The 19,068-nt window shown below is 43.9% G+C and overlaps 1 protein-coding gene across 1 annotated transcript in view; it reads left to right on the forward strand.

The window, feature by feature from the left end:
* The first annotated feature begins 219 nt into the window (after positions 1–219).
* FGD4 (FYVE, RhoGEF and PH domain containing 4) overlaps positions 220–19,068 on the forward strand; it is a 150,513-nt gene continuing 131,664 nt past the window's right edge. The window contains exon 1 of the mRNA XM_044281149.1: positions 220–506. Coding sequence (XP_044137084.1) covers positions 398–506 — 109 coding nt within the window. The 5' untranslated portion in view covers positions 220–397. The remainder of the gene's footprint in view (positions 507–19,068) is intronic.

Here is a 19,068-nt window from a genome sequence, read left to right on the forward strand (position 1 = left end):
CTTTCTTGTATTTGTCAGGAAGCCAAGTGTGACTCTTCTTCTATATTTGGTCTCTTCCCAGCCATAGCAACCAGCGCACATTGCCCAGGCAATGCAATGGCTGTGATACTCAGGTGAGAAGACTCCCCTCAGGTGAGGGTGGGGCTAAGGAAAGGGGTGTGGCCTCACATTCCTCCCTTGTGTTGTCACTCACTTTGGCTCAGTGTGCAGCAGCTGCAGATCAGCGTCATACTGCAAGGAGCTGGCTCTGCTTACAGGGAATGAATATTGAGGATTTCTACAGGGAGACCTCCCTGGATGCAGAATCTGGGGGCATCTGAAGAGAAGTGTGTCCCACTGGGAGAAGGATTTATAATCTGCATACCTGCCTGGATTCTGCAGCTACTTTAATGCAAACATGAGCTCAGAGGGTTTTAGGAGAGTGGCCATCAGGAGGAAATCCAACCCCTGTCTGGGGAGTGGACCTTTAAGCGTGCACAATCCAATGGAGAATGGGGATCAAGCTGGTAAGTCAGACCAAGGGCACATTCTACCCTCATTATAGGATATTATTGGTACACACAGCTGTGTATATAGCAGATGCCACCAACAACCACAACAGCACCAATAATTATATTGTGTGTCATATCTGTCTCTAGGAAAGCTGGGTGACAGCCGATCAGGCAGCTGTAACAGCTCACAGAGGGCTATTACCTAGTGAGCCCTGAATGGGGCAATTCATCTGATTATATGTTGTTAGACTATTGGCTTCTATGTGATTACATAAATTGTCAGACTTGCCATTCAGGGTTCTAGGAAAGTTGGGTGAAGCCCCAAATGTTAACGGTAGATGAATTGCCACATAGTTTTCCCAGGAAAAGAAATAACGCCATATCATAACGCAATAGAAGGACTTTGAATTTTAAACAGAAATGTTAATGTGTCACCTCTGTAAGGAGAGTATGTGCGACTCCTGTGAGCGCACGCCTGAGTCACTGTGTCAACATTAGTGTATCACGGATGCATGCCAGTCTCCGCCTGGGGGTATTATGTTGTTGACTGCTATATACTGTATACATCTACAATAGAGTGAATCGATTCCTCTTATCAGCAGGATTTGTTTCCCTGTGAGGGGTGTCCCTTTGGGCAGGCTGGCCATATTTCCCGGTGGGCTGATGCCCAGGGTGCCACCTAAGCCCTCCTCATGGTCACTGGCCAGGTGAATAATGATCCGATGCTCTCAACGTTAATGTAGGAGCATCAGGAACTTAAGTTCCTGGCCAGCATCTGAAGGTGTCCTCCTGAATTTAACTGTATCACTGTCCTCATCATGGTGATAGGGCAGTATTTTATGCTGCACTGTGGTATATGGTTTTGCTGGGACAGTATTTTGTGCTGCACTGTGGTATATGGTTTTGCTGGGACAGTATTTTGTGCTGCACTGTGGTATATGGTTTTGCTGGGGCAGTATTGTGTGCTGCACTGTGGTATATGGTTTTGCTGGGACAGTATTTTGTGCTGCACTGTGGTATATGGTTTTGCTGGGACAGTATTTTGTGCTGCACTGTGGTATATGGTTTTGCTGGGGCAGTATTTTATGCTGCACTGTGGTATATGGTTTTGCTGGGACAGTATTTTGTGCTGCACTGTGGTATATGGTTTTGCTGGGGCAGTATTTTGTGCTGCACTGTGGTATATGGTTTTGCTGGGGCAGTATTGTGTGCTGCACTGTGGTATATGGTTTTGCTGGGGCAGTATTTTATGCTGCACTGTGGTATATGGTTTTGCTGGGGCAGTATTTTGTGCTGCACTGTCGTATATGGTTTTGCTGGGGCAGTATTTTGTGCTGCACTGTGGTATTGCTGACCCCGCCTACTTCTGTTATCCCTACCTTCTTCTGTTTTGTTTTAGCCCCGCCTACTTCTGTTGCCCCGCCTCCTGTCAATTTGGACTCATGTACAACTTGGGACCACTTTTTTTTTTTTTTTTTTTTTTTTTTTTTTTTTTTTTTACAGGGCTACTTTCAGTTCTCAGTCCACCCCTGGCTGACGCCACAGGTGAAAAAGGGTCCACCTGCCGCGAGATTGACAGGGCCGGACATTTAGCCCGTCCCTGACAATTGGGCTACATGTAAAAGCCATTACATGTATTCACCGTTAGTTTTCAACTGATGCCTTTCTGAGAAACGGACGCTAGAAATAGTCCCATTCAATTATATGGGGGCTGTCGGTCAGTGAAAACTTATGAGGTAGAACATGTTGTATACTTTGACGTCCTTTATTCACTGGTTGTCAAAAAAACTGCCATATGATTAACCCTATAGACTACCATTATTCTTAAAACTGACCTGTGACAGCCATTAAAAAAAACGCCCATCACACATCTGTTTTTCACTGTCGTGTGCATGTAGCCTTACCAGCCTGCGCCTCTACTCCAATGGGCAAGGGCACAGGCTCTGCTTTGGCTTTGGATCAGCCTCTGCTCAGGCGCCTGTCAATCATGCTAAAGAAGCCTTGCTGATGAGACGAATCGATTTGCTCATATCTAATCTATAATACATACTTGCCAACTCCCACAGAAAGTCCTAGAGCCTACCAAAAATAGGGGAGACCCCCGGAACAGTTGGCAAATCTTCCACAAAGCACTTGCAGAGCTGCATTCTCTCCTGTATGTGGTGCCAGGATGCTGTGTCATTAGACTCAGCCCCGGTGTCCTTACAGGATCTTAGGAGGTATGGTGTGAGTCACTTAAAGGGGAAAAAAACATACCTGGGAAAGGGGTGGGACCTCAGAAAAGGGGTGTGTCTATACACAAACATTTTAGCAATGTGCTTTGCGTGCTGCAATCTGATTTCTCCCACAAGCCAACTTCTAAATGTTGACATTTATGCTATAAAATCATGTAATATCACACTACTGGAAAAATGGGGCCTGGCTTGGCTTGAGTTGCCCAATGTGTAAGATATTTACTGCATGGTACACAATGTACAGTTTGTGTTCGACGTTCATGATTATTGTGCATGAAGTCACTGCTCTTCGTATACTTGTCTCCGCTCTCGCTGCTCTACGTATACTTGTCTCCGCTCTCGCTGCTCTACGTATACTTGTCTCCGCTCTCGCTGCTCTACGTATACTTGTCCCCGCTCTCGCTGCTCTACGTATACTTGTCTCCGCTCTCGCTGCTCTACGTATACTTGTCTCCGCTCTCGCTGCTCTACGTATACTTGTCTCCGCTCTCGCTGCTCTACGTATACTTGTCTCCGCTCTCGCTGCTCTACGTATACTTGTCTCCGCTCTCGCTGCTCTACGTATACTTGTCTCCGCTCTCGCTGCTCTACGTATACTTGTCTCCGCTCTCGCTGCTCTACGTATACTTGTCTCCGCTCTCGCTGCTCTACGTATACTTGTCTCCGCTCTCGCTGCTCTACGTATACTTGTCTCCGCTCTCGCTGCTCTACGTATACTTGTCTCCGCTCTCGCTGCTCTACGTATACTTGTCTCCGCTCTCGCTGCTCTACGTATACTTGTCTCCGCTCTCGCTGCTCTACGTATACTTGTCTCCGCTCTCGCTGCTCTACGTATACTTGTCTCCGCTCTCGCTGCTCTACGTATACTTGTCTCCGCTCTCGCTGCTCTACGTATACTTGTCTCCGCTCTCGCTGCTCTACGTATACTTGTCTCCGCTCTCGCTGCTCTACGTATACTTGTCTCCGCTCTCGCTGCTCTACGTATACTTGTCTCCGCTCTCGCTGCTCTACGTATACTTGTCTCCGCTCTCGCTGCTCTACGTATACTTGTCTCCGCTCTCGCTGCTCTACGTATACTTGTCTCCGCTCTCGCTGCTCTACGTATACTTGTCTCCGCTCTCGCTGCTCTACGTATACTTGTCTCCGCTCTCGCTGCTCTACGTATACTTGTCTCCGCTCTCGCTGCTCTACGTATACTTGTCTCCGCTCTCGCTGCTCTACGTATACTTGTCTCCGCTCTCGCTGCTCTACGTATACTTGTCTCCGCTCTCGCTGCTCTACGTATACTTGTCTCCGCTCTCGCTGCTCTACGTATACTTGTCTCCGCTCTCGCTGCTCTACGTATACTTGTCTCCGCTCTCGCTGCTCTACGTATACTTGTCTCCGCTCTCGCTGCTCTACGTATACTTGTCTCCGCTCTCGCTGCTCTACGTATACTTGTCTCCGCTCTCGCTGCTCTACGTATACTTGTCTCCGCTCTCGCTGCTCTACGTATACTTGTCTCCGCTCTCGCTGCTCTACGTATACTTGTCTCCGCTCTCGCTGCTCTACGTATACTTGTCTCCGCTCTCGCTGCTCTACGTATACTTGTCTCCGCTCTCGCTGCTCTACGTATACTTGTCTCCGCTCTCGCTGCTCTACGTATACTTGTCTCCGCTCTCGCTGCTCTACGTATACTTGTCTCCGCTCTCGCTGCTCTACGTATACTTGTCTCCGCTCTCGCTGCTCTACGTATACTTGTCTCCGCTCTCGCTGCTCTACGTATACTTGTCTCCGCTCTCGCTGCTCTACGTATACTTGTCTCCGCTCTCGCTGCTCTACGTATACTTGTCTCCGCTCTCGCTGCTCTACGTATACTTGTCTCCGCTCTCGCTGCTCTACGTATACTTGTCTCCGCTCTCGCTGCTCTACGTATACTTGTCTCCGCTCTCGCTGCTCTACGTATACTTGTCTCCGCTCTCGCTGCTCTACGTATACTTTCCTCCTTTGTGACTGTTGCTACGGCTTACATCATTTTGCTTGTGGCCTGTTTACTTTCTCTTAGACTAGCTGTTACATAAACATTGGTATTCTCGGCACTGTGCATCCAGGCACAAGAACGGATGTAGATCATGTGGGTGTTATGTGACAGAATACGCAAAAATTTAATTTACAAAAGCAGGTCTCGCCTAGCCACATTTGAGTGTGTATATATAATATTATTATTATTATTATTTATTTATTATTAAAGCGCCATTCATTCCATAGCGCTGTATGTATGATAAGGGGTGCATATACATAATACAGACAATTGCACCAATCATAAACAAGACGAGTTACAAACTGGTACAGAAGGAGAGAGGGCCCTGCCCCTGAGGGCTTACAATCTACATGGTATGGGAGAAGGACACAGTAGGTGCGGGTTAAGTTGGTCATGGCGGTATAGAGGCAGCAGGGTCACTGGTTATAGGCTTGTCTGAAGAGGTGGGTTTTCAGGTTTCTTTTGAAGGATTCCACTGTAGGCGAGAGTCTGATATGTTGGGGTAGCGAGTTCCAGAGTGTGGGGGATGCATCTTGGAGTTGATTGTGGGAAGAGGCGATAAGAGGAGAGGAGAGAAGGAGGTCTTGTGAGGATCGGAGAGTGCGTGTGGGGGTGTATCGGGAAAGTAGCTCAGAGATGTAGGGAGGGGACAGGTAATGGACGGCCGTGTATGTATTTGTCAGTACTTTGAAGTGGATTCGTTGGGCAAAGGGGAGAGGCAGAGGAATAATAGGGTGAGAGGTGGATTAGTCGGGCAGCAGAGTTGAGGATAGATTGGAGGGGTGCGAGGGTGCTAGATGGAAGGCCACAGAGGAGAATGTTGCAGTAGTCTAGGCGGGAGATAATGAGGGCATGTACAAGTATTTTCGTAGATTCAATGTTTTTGAGTTCGAGGTGGCAGGTGGTGGAAAGGGCTTGGATATGCGGTCGGAAGGAAAGGGCAGAATCCAAGGTCACTCCAAGGCAGCGGGCTTTGTTGACTGGGGAGAGTGTGCAACCATTGATCATGATAGATAGGTCTGCAAAAATTATATATTTATACATATTATACATCTCAAACGTCGGGAACAATCTTTTGGTTTCATTTATCTTAGAATGCTTTATAGTGTTCCTCTGTTATCCCTCCCAGAAATGTAGAAATAACTATGTTACCATTTCTCTTATCGGTGGGACATGTACCTACTACACACATTGTCCAGTTATGCAACCCGGTTAAATGAGGAATGGTAACCAGACATTAATCCTTTCAAGATCAGGTGAATTTCCATTTTTTCTTTTTCATTTTTTACTCCCAGCCATTTCAAAGCCATGACTTTTTTTTTATTTTTTTTTATTCACATAGCCGTATGAGGGCTTGTTTTTTGCGGGACAGGATGCACATTCTAATGACACAATTTACAGTTGCATACAATGTGATGGGAAGCAGGGAAGACATTTCAAATGGAAAAAAAAGGCATTCTATTATGCATTCCGTCATAGAATTGCGTTCTGGTCCGTGGTGACAGAATCCATAACGCAATTCACCTTTTACCAATAAACGAAGTGTGAAAGAATTTCAAAATAGGAAATTTGCTCATCTCTAGTCCTTATCATCCCACATTATTATACAATTTTTGAAAACTTTTCTTATGAAGAACCAAATGTTCATGTTCTGTCCCTGCTAAATGGAGATACAGCTGTGACTATAATAAAGTCAGGCTTGCCCTAGGAACGTTCCATCTTATGGCCAAAACACATCCATTTCTTTCCTGGGGCGAATTTACTAAAGTGATAGGGATTAGACCTTGCATTTTACAACAAAATTTGTGACCAATGAACGAGTGATGTCACTGGCTGCAGCACTTACCACTCACCAGAACAGTTGATTGGTGCTAATGCCGGAAGTTCAACCCCCCACTGGCTAGATAAGTCCTGGAAACCCCCGACAACTTGCAGCATCACCTATATGTGCCGGTATTTAGCAAGACTGCCTACGTTAACACTGACTACATTTTCAATTTTTAAATGTGCCCCAATGTCTTTCAACAAAAGGATTCTGCAAGCAGCACTACTTTTTGTACCAGCATTGTTGGCATGGTAGTCCCTTAGATCTGGAAAGATACTGGCAGAATTTCGTGCAGCAGGAAAGCAATGTCTGTAACAATAATTAATGCTCCCTCCTCTTCATAAATTCAAGGCCTTAGGACATGGGTGGTGATTGCTGTAATGGCTTTCCCATACTTTGATGTCTGCTCAGACACGTTCTCATGCACTCGTGTAGGCTAGTCTGGAACAAACAAATGCATAACTGAAGAATTAAATAACTTGTTGACTTAGTTTGAATAAGTATTCACCCCTCTCTCCTCAGATCATGTCTCCTATTATTTCATGTTTGTCAAAATTACGTTTCTGATTAGAGAACTGAAGTAGGCATGTAGTCGTTTTTGTATTTTTACATAAACTAGGCAATACACATGCACTGTATTGAGAAAAGTATTGGGACACACCTCATAATCATTGAATTCAGGTGTTTCATTTTGTCCCATTGCCACCTGCCTTTACAGAAGGACAGGTCATTGGGAAAATAGGGTAGAGTCATCTAGAGCAGTGTTTCCCAACCAGTGTGCCTCCAGCTGTTGCAAAACTACAACTCCCAGCATGCCCAGACAGCATTTGGTTGGGCGGGCATGCTGGGAGTTGTAGTTTTGTAACAGCTGGAGGCACACTGGTTGGGAAACACTGATCTAGAGCACTGTTCCTCAACTCCCGTCCTCAGGGCCCACCTGCCGGTCATGTTCTCAGTATTTCCTTAGTGTTGAGCTGGTGATATAATTAGTGTCAATGCATCAGCCTTTACCACAGGTATTTATTCTCTGGGATATTCTCAAATCATGACCGGCAGGTGGGCCTTGAGGACTGGAGTTGAGGAACACTGATCTAGAGTTCAGTTGGCTCTGTGCAGTAGAAAAGGAGCTATAGATTTTGGCCTCCTGCAGCCACCGCTAGAGGGAGCTTGACCAAAGTTGCCTATTACATGGTACTTTTTTAGTATCACATCTGAGTATAGGGAACCATGTGCAGCAGCCTAGCGAGGAGGTGGAGAGGATGACCATAGTAGTGGCATAGATGTGGGTTGTAGTAGTCATTGTGGTTGTCCTCCCCAGCACTTCATGAGTCCATGCAGTAAAAATGATGATGCAAACTGCAGCGCAGTGCAGTACAAGGATAAGACCTGGATTTGGTGCAACATATCTACTGTACTTTACTGGAGCCAGTCAACAGGTGACCCATACAAGCACTGTATACAGGAAGTACAGTCTTTACAGCTGACATAAGCCATTCCCAAAGTTGTATATGGAGACTGATTTCTCTCTTTTATTCAGGCTGTACAATTTCTGTCCGTGCCAGCCTGTGGTAGCGGGCGCCCTGCTAACTGGGCAGTGGAGTCTCATCCTCTAGCTGTACAGGCTTTTCCCACTGTTCAAGTTTTTGCCACATTTTCTCCATGCTTTTGCTCAGGAGAGAGACTTGATCTGTTAGAACAGCAACACCATCTAGAACTGCTGCTTGGGCTTCTTGGCTATCCATGAAACTGACCATTGGAGGCTTAGGCTACTTTCACACTCGCGTTTTGTGCGGCTCCGTCGTTGACTGATCCGTTCAGATAATGCAACTGTCTGCATCCGTTCAGAACTGATCCGTTTGTATTATCTGTAACATAGCCATTTTGGATCCATCTTGAACACCATTGAAAGTCAATAGAGGACGGATCCATTTTCTATTGTGTCACTGAAAATGGATCCGTCCCCATTGACTTACATTGTGTGCCAGGACGGATCCGTTTGGCTCAGTTTCATCAGACGTTCTGGTGTCCGTCTCCAAAGCGGAATGGAGACTAAACTGATGCAAAGGCCTCATGCACACAACCTTTGTTTGCGGCTTGGATGCGGACCCATTCACTTCAATGGGGTCGCAAAAGATACGGACAGCACTCCGTGTGCTGTCCGCATCCATTGCTCCGTTCCGTGGTCCGCAAAAAATATATAATCAGTCCTATTCTTGTCCGTTTTGCAGACAAGAATAGGCAGTTATATTAATGGCTGTCCGTGCCGTTCCGCAAATTGTGAAATGTACACAGATGCCATCCGTGTTTTGCGGATCCACAATTTTATGGACCGCAAAACACACAACGGTCGTGTGCATGAGGCAAAACTGATGCATTCTGAGCGGATCCTTTTCCATTCAGAATGCATTAGAATGCAAACTGATCCGGATCTAACAAAAGGAAAGCCAAAACGCGAGTGTGAAAGTAGACTTAGCCTGAATACTTGTGGATATTACAGCAGGTTTGACTGGTTCTGATTGATGTTCTTTTCCCAGAATGCTAATAGCTAGCTCTTTAAAGTCCATTAAAGTGGAATGCGGTTGTTTTGCAAATAACATCTGTAATTGGCTTTTTAGAATCTCTGCACTGTCACCATCAATGAGTTGAGTTTTTTCTTGATCCTCTGATTTACTGGGGTCTACGTGCGCTGTAGCTGTACATGTACAAATCCACTGTACTTTACTGAGGCCATCCATAGGTGATTCGCACAAACGCAGTACATTGGAAATGAAGTCTTTAATGCTGACATAATTCTCAAGGTTGTATATATAGGATAGTTTCCCTCCTTTTAATCTCTCCTTTTTCGGCCTAAAGGGATGCACTTTCTCTATCTACAGATATATATTTACAGAAGAAACTCGAAAAATTTGAATATCGCACAAAGTTCATTTTTTTCAGTAATACAACTTAAAAGGTGAAACTAACATATGAGAGACTCATTACATGCAAAGCGAGATATTTCAAGCCTTTATTTGTTATAATTTGGATGATTATGGCTTACAGCTTATGAAACCCCAAAGTCACAATTTTGAGGTCCCCTTTGCTCAGGGGGTATGGATTAATTAGCTGACTAGAGTGTGTCACTTCGAGCCTAGACTATTGAACCTTTTCACAAAATTCTAATTTTAAGTTACATTACTGCACGATATTCAAATTTTTGGAGTTTCACCTGTATATCCACAGTATCCTGGAGGGAATACAGTCTCTGAACAGAGAGCCCTTTCTTTCCTGAGGCTTTTTCTCCAACCACATGCAGAGAAGCCTGTAAGCCAGGGTGTAGGCAGTTACCTTCTCTGACAAATGCTCTGCAATCCTCTTTGTAACCGCTAAACGTTCTGGCTGGCACATAATCTGTCACTTTTACAGTTTGTAATCCACAGGGTTGAAGGTTTCGCTGGGTCACTGCTCTCAGGTGTTCACTCCGCCACTGCTTACTGTAGACTGACTATCAACTTCCTCCTTGAGAGGAAGAGAACGTTCTAGCTCCCCCTAGCTACAGAACCAAGTAACTCCATATACAGCCTATGGGACATGATACATGAAATATGGTGTCATAAACACTTTCATTGCTTTGAAGTGGATTTCAGGACACTGCATATGCAGAAGAAAAACCGTTATATAGTCTATGCATTTTTGTTGGCATAGCCTGTAGCCATACATACTTGTTAGCATTTTATTCTCTATCTCACGTTGACCTGAAGGCTCCTGGAGCTATGAGGTAAAGTAGTGCTCATTAGGGCAGATATTTTCCTGGACTTCCTGTAAGTTATTTACTTGAAGATTACCATAACCTACCGATTTACAGCGTGAACTTATCGATAGTAGGGAACAATAGATTTCAATACTTCATAGTCATATTAATATGCTTGCAATCATCAAGGAGGAATCTCCTCTAACTTAGGCTGGGTAATTATTCATGAGAGAATTTTCCAGGCACCCTAAGGATTTTCTTTGCAGCAGTGTTTAATAAGCAGTGACATCAATATTTTTTGAATAGGTCCTTGGCAACGGCTGGCATCGTCAGTGGGTGACAACCCTAGATTCTGACACTCTCCAGCAGATCAGAGTGCTAGTGTCATATATTGATAAAACCCAATAGATATTCATGCCTAATTCATTTAAGGAGTTGTCCCATTAAGATAACTTTGCCCCGTTGCTGCCGAAGAGACACATATCGCCTATCCTGTGGATATAAAATATGCTGTCTTAAAGGGACAACCCCCTAGCTTTATGTCCTTAAAGGGGTTGCGTACTCATACCGGAGAGAAAACCGCAGGATGCTGCCGTTTTCTTTCCGTCATGGGATGCAGAGCACAACGGATCTTTCATGACCCACAATGCAAGTCAACTCTGACACAGTAGAAAATGGATCCGTCCCCCATTGACGTTCAATGGAGTTCATGACTGATCCGTCTTGGCAATGTTAAAAATAATACAACCGGATCTGTTCATAATGGATGCAGATTGTTGTATTATCAGTAACGGAAGTGTTTTTGCTGAACCCTGCCGGAAAGTACCCTTACCTGCTACATGCTGCTGCGGTCCTCCACCCTCGCTCCTGCATGTCCATGTTCCGTTTCCAGGACTGTTTACATCTGGTGGTGCATGGGAATGGTTGTGCTGCTGCCAATAACTGGCTTCAGCGGTGACATGGCCACAAGAAATGCATCACAGCTGTGGGTGCAGTGGAGAACTGGAGCAGCGTCATGTAGATAAGTATAAATCTAGTATTTACAAATGCAGGCTGCGGGCATTAGATAATATATCTTTATTCATGTAGAATCCCTTTAAAGTGGTTGTGTCACAATATAACTACACTATAGCAGATAAGCATCTGATCGGTGGAGTCTGATCATTAGGATCAACTTTAATCACAGGAACCAGGGTTGTGTGTACCAGAAAGAATGGTGCGGCAGGGCAAGCATTCATTCTCAGTGGGACTGTGGAGCTAGCCAAGTACAGATAGAATTGTCAGCTATTCAGCAATGTCAACCGTTTTTATCTCTGTTGTTCATTGGAACAATAAATAGAAAATGTAGTGCAATAATGCTTGGCGCAGCCGGAAGATCTTTTTAACCCATACTGACATCCACTGTACATGTATGGTGGATGACTGGTCTTTGGAGATGGTGATTGCTCAGGAGTTGGGCAGGTGACTGACTGCTATGTTACATAGCAGATACCCGCCAGCAGTGTCTGTGATCGGAGGTAACTCTAATCACAGACCTTTAAATCCTCAGAGGAAGTGGTCATTTGCGGTCACAGTACCTGACAATTACTGCTCCATGTTATCGGACAACCCCCACAACAAGATCGCAGTTACTGTTCATTTGCTAAGTCAGATGGGAATCTTTTTAAGGGTCCCAGACCTGCCATGGCAAAGTTTATGTACACAATTACAGTCTATGGTAAAACCAATCTGACAATTGCAAGTTCAGGTCCCCTAAGGGAGCTAAAAACTAAGTTTCCAAAGTTTTCAATTTTTTATTCTTTAAAAAAAAAAATCGACTTCCTTTCGCACTTTTACATAATAAAATAAACAAAACAAATATCATATTGCTACTTCCAAAAATTGCTGAACTATTAAAATACCTCACCGAATATTAAAATATAATGGCGAAATCACCATTTCTTGGTTGAATTTCTTGGTTAAAAATCAAACATAACCCAAAAAGGTATTAAGAAAAACTACAGATCACCCTACAAAACCATAACCCTCACATAGTACCATAGACATGCCCATAAACAAGTTGTGGATGTTAGAATATGGTGATGTAAAGAATTATTTTTAATTTTTTTTTTTTTTTAAGTATTAGAACATACCAAATTTGATGTCACTGTAACCTTACTGACTCACAGAGTAAAGATAATGGAAGAAGAGATTTATCAAAATTGAAGAAAACTATCTTAGTTGCCAATAGCAACCAATCGGCTTCCACCTTTCATTTTCCAAAGGAGCCCTGAAAAATGAAAGATGGAATTTTATTGATTTGATCTACCTTCTGGCCTAGAGATGACGTCCTGAACATAGTATCTACCCCTATTAGAATTCCCTTAAAGGGTGTATGAAAGTGTCCATCTCTCTCTCTCAGAATGCTGGTACCCTGGCCAAAGGTTTAGTGGCCCAGGGTCTGTGGTGCAGTCATCCATCTGGCTCCATGGTTAAAGGTTGGTGACCTGGCGTCTGCTGCTCAGTATTCCCATCTCAGTGTCTTCTTCTGGTCACTCATGCAGTCTGGCAGAGTCTCTTCTACTAAACACTGGTCTCTATCTGCAGACAACTAGGGGCTCTAACGTCTCTCCTTTATATACAGTTTCTAGCTCAACTACAAACTTCTAGTGGAAGATATGGAGTATAGAAACGCAGCCTTACAACAAACATTGTAACAATTTCAGTCTACCATAGACTTGTATAGAGTTTCAATACAAGTCTATGGGAATGACTTAGCAGTTATTCCAGACATAAACAAGATAGCTGAACCACACAAACGGTCAGTATTACAATAAACATCTAAAATGCAATTCAACACAGTATAAAACACTATAAGTATAAACAAAGGCGTAAATAAAGTTAACCCTTCCAGGTTCAGTAGTGAACAATAAATGGGGATACATGGATCCATGTAAAGTACAGGGCTGGTTCTAGCTTTCTTAGAGGTTCTCATGTACTATATGATGTCTGATTTTTTCAGTTTTACAGCAATCATGGCATAACCCATTTAAGTAAGTTCAATTACATGGCAGCCATTGAACAGAATAATGACATCAACCTATCACATAGTTGGAGTTTTGCCACCTCCTCTGAACCCCCTGGTCTGGGAACTACAAGTTATGCTTGTTAATATGCTTTTTTAGTTTTCTTCCAGTGTTATAAATGCTGAGCTGTTCAGTACCAACATGAACATTCTTCAGGGAATTGAAAAACAAATCTAGCGTATAAACCTGCTGGTCGCTTTTTTATTAAGTTGGTCATGTGCCCAGAATTCTACTTTAATAACAATAGGTTTTGTCCAGACCGGTCTATCAGGAATAGTGAGCCATGTGGGAGATTTATCTTGGCCACTTGTGTATGAATTATAATTTGTAAAGAAGCTTTCATATTAAAGTGTGCCTATAAAACCCAAACCCAAGATATAGATATATATATATATATATATATATATATATATATATATATATATAAGCTCATAGGCTATAATACAGCAGGCATCAGCTGTAGTGACCTGGTTTGGAGATGATTCCAATCCCAGCAATCCCAGTCATCTAACCCCTCAGATGCCATGGTCATTAATGACCATGGCATCTCTGAGGTTAGAAAGAGGGAGGGCATTGAAATTATGGGGCTCATTACAGTCTGAAGTGAAGGCTTCCAGCACTGCCATACCAAGCTGCCTGAAAAGTCATGCAAGAGGCTTTACAGACAGCCAGTAAACATCCCATAGACTGCATAGTATTCTATTGCGGTCTATGGGACAAGCGATCAGAAGATCACATTTAAGGCCTCTTTCACACTACAGTATTTTGCGTTCCGTATACGGTCCGTTTTTTGCGTTCCGTATACGGTCCGTATACGGAACCATTCATTTCAATGGTTCCGCAAAAAAACGGAATGTGTTCCGTATGCATTCCGTTTCCGTATTTCCGTTTTTCCGTTCCGTTGAAAAGATAGAACATGTCCTATATTTGGCTGCAAATCACAGTCCGTGGCTCCATTCAAGTCAATGGGTCCGCAAAAAAAACGGAACACATACGGAAATGCATCCGTATGTCTTCCGTTTCCGTTCCGTTTTTTGCGGAACCATCTATTGAAAATGTTATGCCCAGCCCAATTTTTTATATGAAATTACTGTATACTGTATTTGCCATACGGAAAAACGGAACGGAACAACGGAACGGAAACGGAACCACAACGGAAGCAAAAAACGGAACAACGGATCCGTGAAAAACGGAACGCAAAACACTGAATTCAACATACTGTAGTGTGAAAGAGGCCTAAATCTGCTAAAGGGACGAAAAACATATACAATAAACAATAACAATATTTATTTAAATATATTTTACAAAATATAAAAAATTCTAATCGCACCCCTTTCCCAGTTTTAAGTAAAAAACAAACGTAAGTATTGCCACATTTGAAAATTAATGCCGTAAAGGGCGGGGGGGAGGGCGGGGCTCTAATGAAAACAGCCAATTTGCTAGTTTTTGGTCATGCGGCCTCCAAAAGTTGAATAAAAAGTGATGAAAATGTTGTATGTACATCAAATATAGCAATAAAAACTACAGCTCACCCTCACACCTATTTAAAAGGTTTTTATTTTTTTAAGTAGTCAAACATAATAGAAAGTATATAAATTGGGTATCACCGTAATCCTAGTGACCCATAGCATAGGGACGTCATGTCATTTTTGGTGCACAGTGAACAACTTAAACACAAAACCTCCCCAAAAAATTGCTAAATTGCATTTACAAGTTGTCCAAAAAAAATGTCCTCATTCGGCTTTGTAAACGGAAAATTTTAAAAAGTTAATCGCTCTTGGAAGGTGTTTATTTTGACTTTAAAATTTTTCAAAAACTGTCCTGCAATAATAATAAAAAAAAACATTGGGAGAATTTATTATCGCATTACCCCAGCTAAAGAGAAAATCAGCCCTGGTATAGTGACCTCTATGCTCGCCCTATTAGCACTCAGGAGGCGGTTGATGGATGAAACTGAGCATGTGCGGACATCTCAGTGAGCAGGACAAAGAAATGAGAAACAACAAAAAATGTAGGTGGCGCTACACAGAAACATTTTATTGAATAATTCAGTGGCTATACAAAATTTTACATGCAATTACAAAGGAATTTAGATGCAGGTGCTAGTTTGAAAACTGTAGAATATTTTTCATGGGACAACCCCTTTAACATTACAAATAGTACAGCAAACTAATTTCGGATACCCCCAGTTGTACTGGGGTACTGCACCACCTTTCCAGTTATCACATGACAAGTCATGTGACCATTTAGGGTCCATTCACTCGTCCGTATGTGTTTTGCTGATCCGCAGATGCGCAAAACACGGACACCGGCAATGTGCATTCCACATTTTTTGGACCACACATCACCAGCACTCTCATAGAAAATGCCTTTTCTTGTCCTCAATTGCGGACTTGAATAGGACATGTTCTATTTTTTTTGCGGAACGGAAGTGCGGATCCTCAAACACGGATGCGGACAGCACATTCTGGCCCCATTGAAAATGATTGGGTCCGCACCTGTTCCGCAAAATTGCGGAACGGATGCGGACCCATTTTTCGGACATGTGAATGGACCCTTATACTAACGGGTAGCGACACGTGTGTGGGAAGGGAAAGTAAATAGGAGTGGTGAAAATGTTTACTGTTTGGGCCTCGGATGCTTGGGTAACCAGTTTACCTCCACACAAAAGATATACCTTGGTGCAAATTTAAGAGCCAGGAGGTTCTCAGATGTTGATAACAATAAAGCAGCCATCGTAGCTTTCAAAGGGTTTCACACAAAGCTATCTCATCATAACAAGTCAATGTAATGAAAAACCACGTCGGACTAATTCTTCTTGGGCCCAGCAGAGGATATGATTCTTATAAGTCCATACAGGGGTGGACATATCGCCTGTATAGCCGATTCAGCTGCACAGGGGCCCGGCGTGTGAGGGGGCCCATTCATACTAGTATCATACTAGTGAGCGCATCCAGAAATGCTCACAAGTATGAATGGGCCCCCTCTAATAAGCAAGAGAGAGACGGTAGAGAGAAGCACTTACTTACCCCTCCATCTCTGCTTTCTCCTTGGTCTCCTCCAGCCTGACTGCGTACAGCGTGCACTATGACCTGAAGCTGTACGCAGTCAGATCACGTGACTGTGCAGCGCAAGCTGTTGGAGACTAGCAGGGCAGGCACTCCCATCAGGACACCCCGGCGGACATGGATGGCAGCGGAGCAGGAGAGGTAAGTTTTAATTATTTCTTTTTAGTCTGATCTGAGGTCTGATGGAGGTCTGTCACATCGATATGGGGGGCCTGAATGAGCATATGGGGGTGCCTGAATAAATAATTTACCAAATGATATTAGGGGGGTCCTCCTGACTCTGGCAGTTCTGAGCAAGTGACATATGGGGGGAGGGGGGGGCCTGAGCAATTGACATATGGGGGGCCTGCCTATTTTATATACTGGCAGACATGGGGGGCACTATGGAGGGGAAGGTGTAATATGGGGGCCCTATCTTATATACTGTCACACATGGGGGACACTATAGAGAGGGAGGAGCACTATGGGGACCCAATCTTATATACTGGCACACATGGGGGGCACTATGGAGAACGGGGGGAAGGAGCACTATAGGGGCATCTTCTGGGACCTTATCTTATATACCGGCAGACATGGGCGGCTCTATGGAGGGGAGGAGCACTTTGGGGGCCCTATTGTATATACTAGCACACATGGGGGCCACTATGGAGAAGGGGGGAGCACTATGGGGGCATCTACTGGGGACTCTATCTTATATACTGGCACACATGGGGGGCACTATGGAGCAGGAGTGAGAGGAGCACTATTGGGGTCATTATATAGGGGCATTATACTGGCACACATTATGGGGGCATTTTATACTGGCACATTGTCAGGCACCATGGGGACAAGGGGAGGCGCACTATTGGGGCACGATATAGGAGTATATTATACTGGTGCAAATTATAGGGCACTATGGAGAATTTGTCTCAAGTGGGGGCACTAAGAGGGTTTTTGGGCACACAGTAGGGGGCATTGGAACACATTATGAGGGCATTATGGGGACATTGTCTCTACAGGGGGCACTGAGAGGAGGTATTTTTTATACTGCCACACAACAGGGCATTTTTATTTTTACTGCAACACATTAAAGAGAATTGTTACTACCGTGGGCATTATGGTGGGCTTTATTACAGTAGAAGGACTATGAGGAACATGAATACTAGTATGAGCACTATGGGAGCATTATTACTTCTGGGAAACAGTGGGAAATTATTACTGTAGCGGCACTATTACTACTACGTGTTGTCTGGTAGATAATTATTTCTATTGGTAGGATTTTGGGGAGCACTGTTACTTTGGTGGGCACCCTGGCACGGTATCAGCTTAGCACAATTATTTTTTGGGAAACATTATGTTTACACTATTAGTGTCAGGGACACTGTTTATTGGGCACAGTTATTTTTTAGGACACTGTGTGCAAATAATTATTGAAGGGGACCTATCTGTGTGTAACTTGTATAGGGAGCACAGCGGGCACAGTATTGGGGGTGGCAAGATGGTGGGAGGATGATGGAAAAGTAGGAAACTAAGATGTCCATCAAACTCTGCAGAGAGAAGAGATGTTTGAAAGAAATCATCATGGTGGTGTGGTCTGAAAGGAGAAGATGAGGACAGAGAACATCTACATCAAAGGAGACGTTACTGGATGGAAGAGGTACAGTGGTGGAAATAATTATTTGACCCCTCACTGATTTTGTAAGTTTGTCCAATGACAAAGAAATGAAAAGTCTCAGAACAGTATCATTTCAATGGTAGGTTTATTGTAACAGTGGCAGATAGCACATCAAAAGGAAAATCGAAAAAATAACTTTAAATAAAAGATAGCAACTGATTTGCATTTCATTGAGTGAAATAAGTATTTGAACCCCTACCAACCATTAAGAGTTCTGGCTCCCACAGAGTGGTTAGACACTTCTACTCAATTAGTCACCCTCATTAAGGACACCTGTCTTAACTAGTCACCTGTATAAAAGACACCTGTCCACAGAATCAATCAATCAAGCAGACTCCAAACTCTCCAACATGGGAAAGACCAAAGAGCTGTCCAAGGATGTCAGAGACAAAATTGTAGACCTGCACAAGGCTGGAATGGGCTACAAAACCATTAGCAAGAAGCTGGGAGAGAAGGTGACAACTGTTGGTGCGATTGTTCGAAAATGGAAGGAGCACAAAATGACCATCAATCGACCTCGCTCTGGGGCTCCACGCAAGATCTCACCTCGTGGGGTGTCAATGGTTCTGAGAAAGGTGAAAAAGCATCCTAGAACTACACGGGAGGAGTTAGTTAATGACCTCAAATTAGCAGGGACCACAGTCACCAAGAAAACCATTGGAAACACATTACACCGCAATGGATTAAAATCCTGCAGGGCTCGCAAGGTCCCCCTGCTCAGGAAGGCACATGTGCAGGCCCGTCTGAAGTTTGCCAATGAACACCTGAATGATTCAGAGAGTGACTGGGAGAAGGTGCTGTGGTCTGATGAGACCAAAATAGAGCTCTTTGGCATTAACTCAACTCGCTGTGTTTGGAGGAAGAGAAAAATGCTGCCTATGACCCCCAAAACACCGTCCCCACCGTCAAGCATGGGGGTGGAAACATTTTGCTTTGGGGGTGTTTTTCTGCTAAGGGCACAGGACAACTTATTCGCATAAA

This window comes from Bufo gargarizans, chromosome 2 (genome assembly GCF_014858855.1).
Source record: "Bufo gargarizans isolate SCDJY-AF-19 chromosome 2, ASM1485885v1, whole genome shotgun sequence".
In the NCBI taxonomy this organism is placed as follows: Eukaryota; Metazoa; Chordata; class Amphibia; order Anura; family Bufonidae; genus Bufo; species Bufo gargarizans.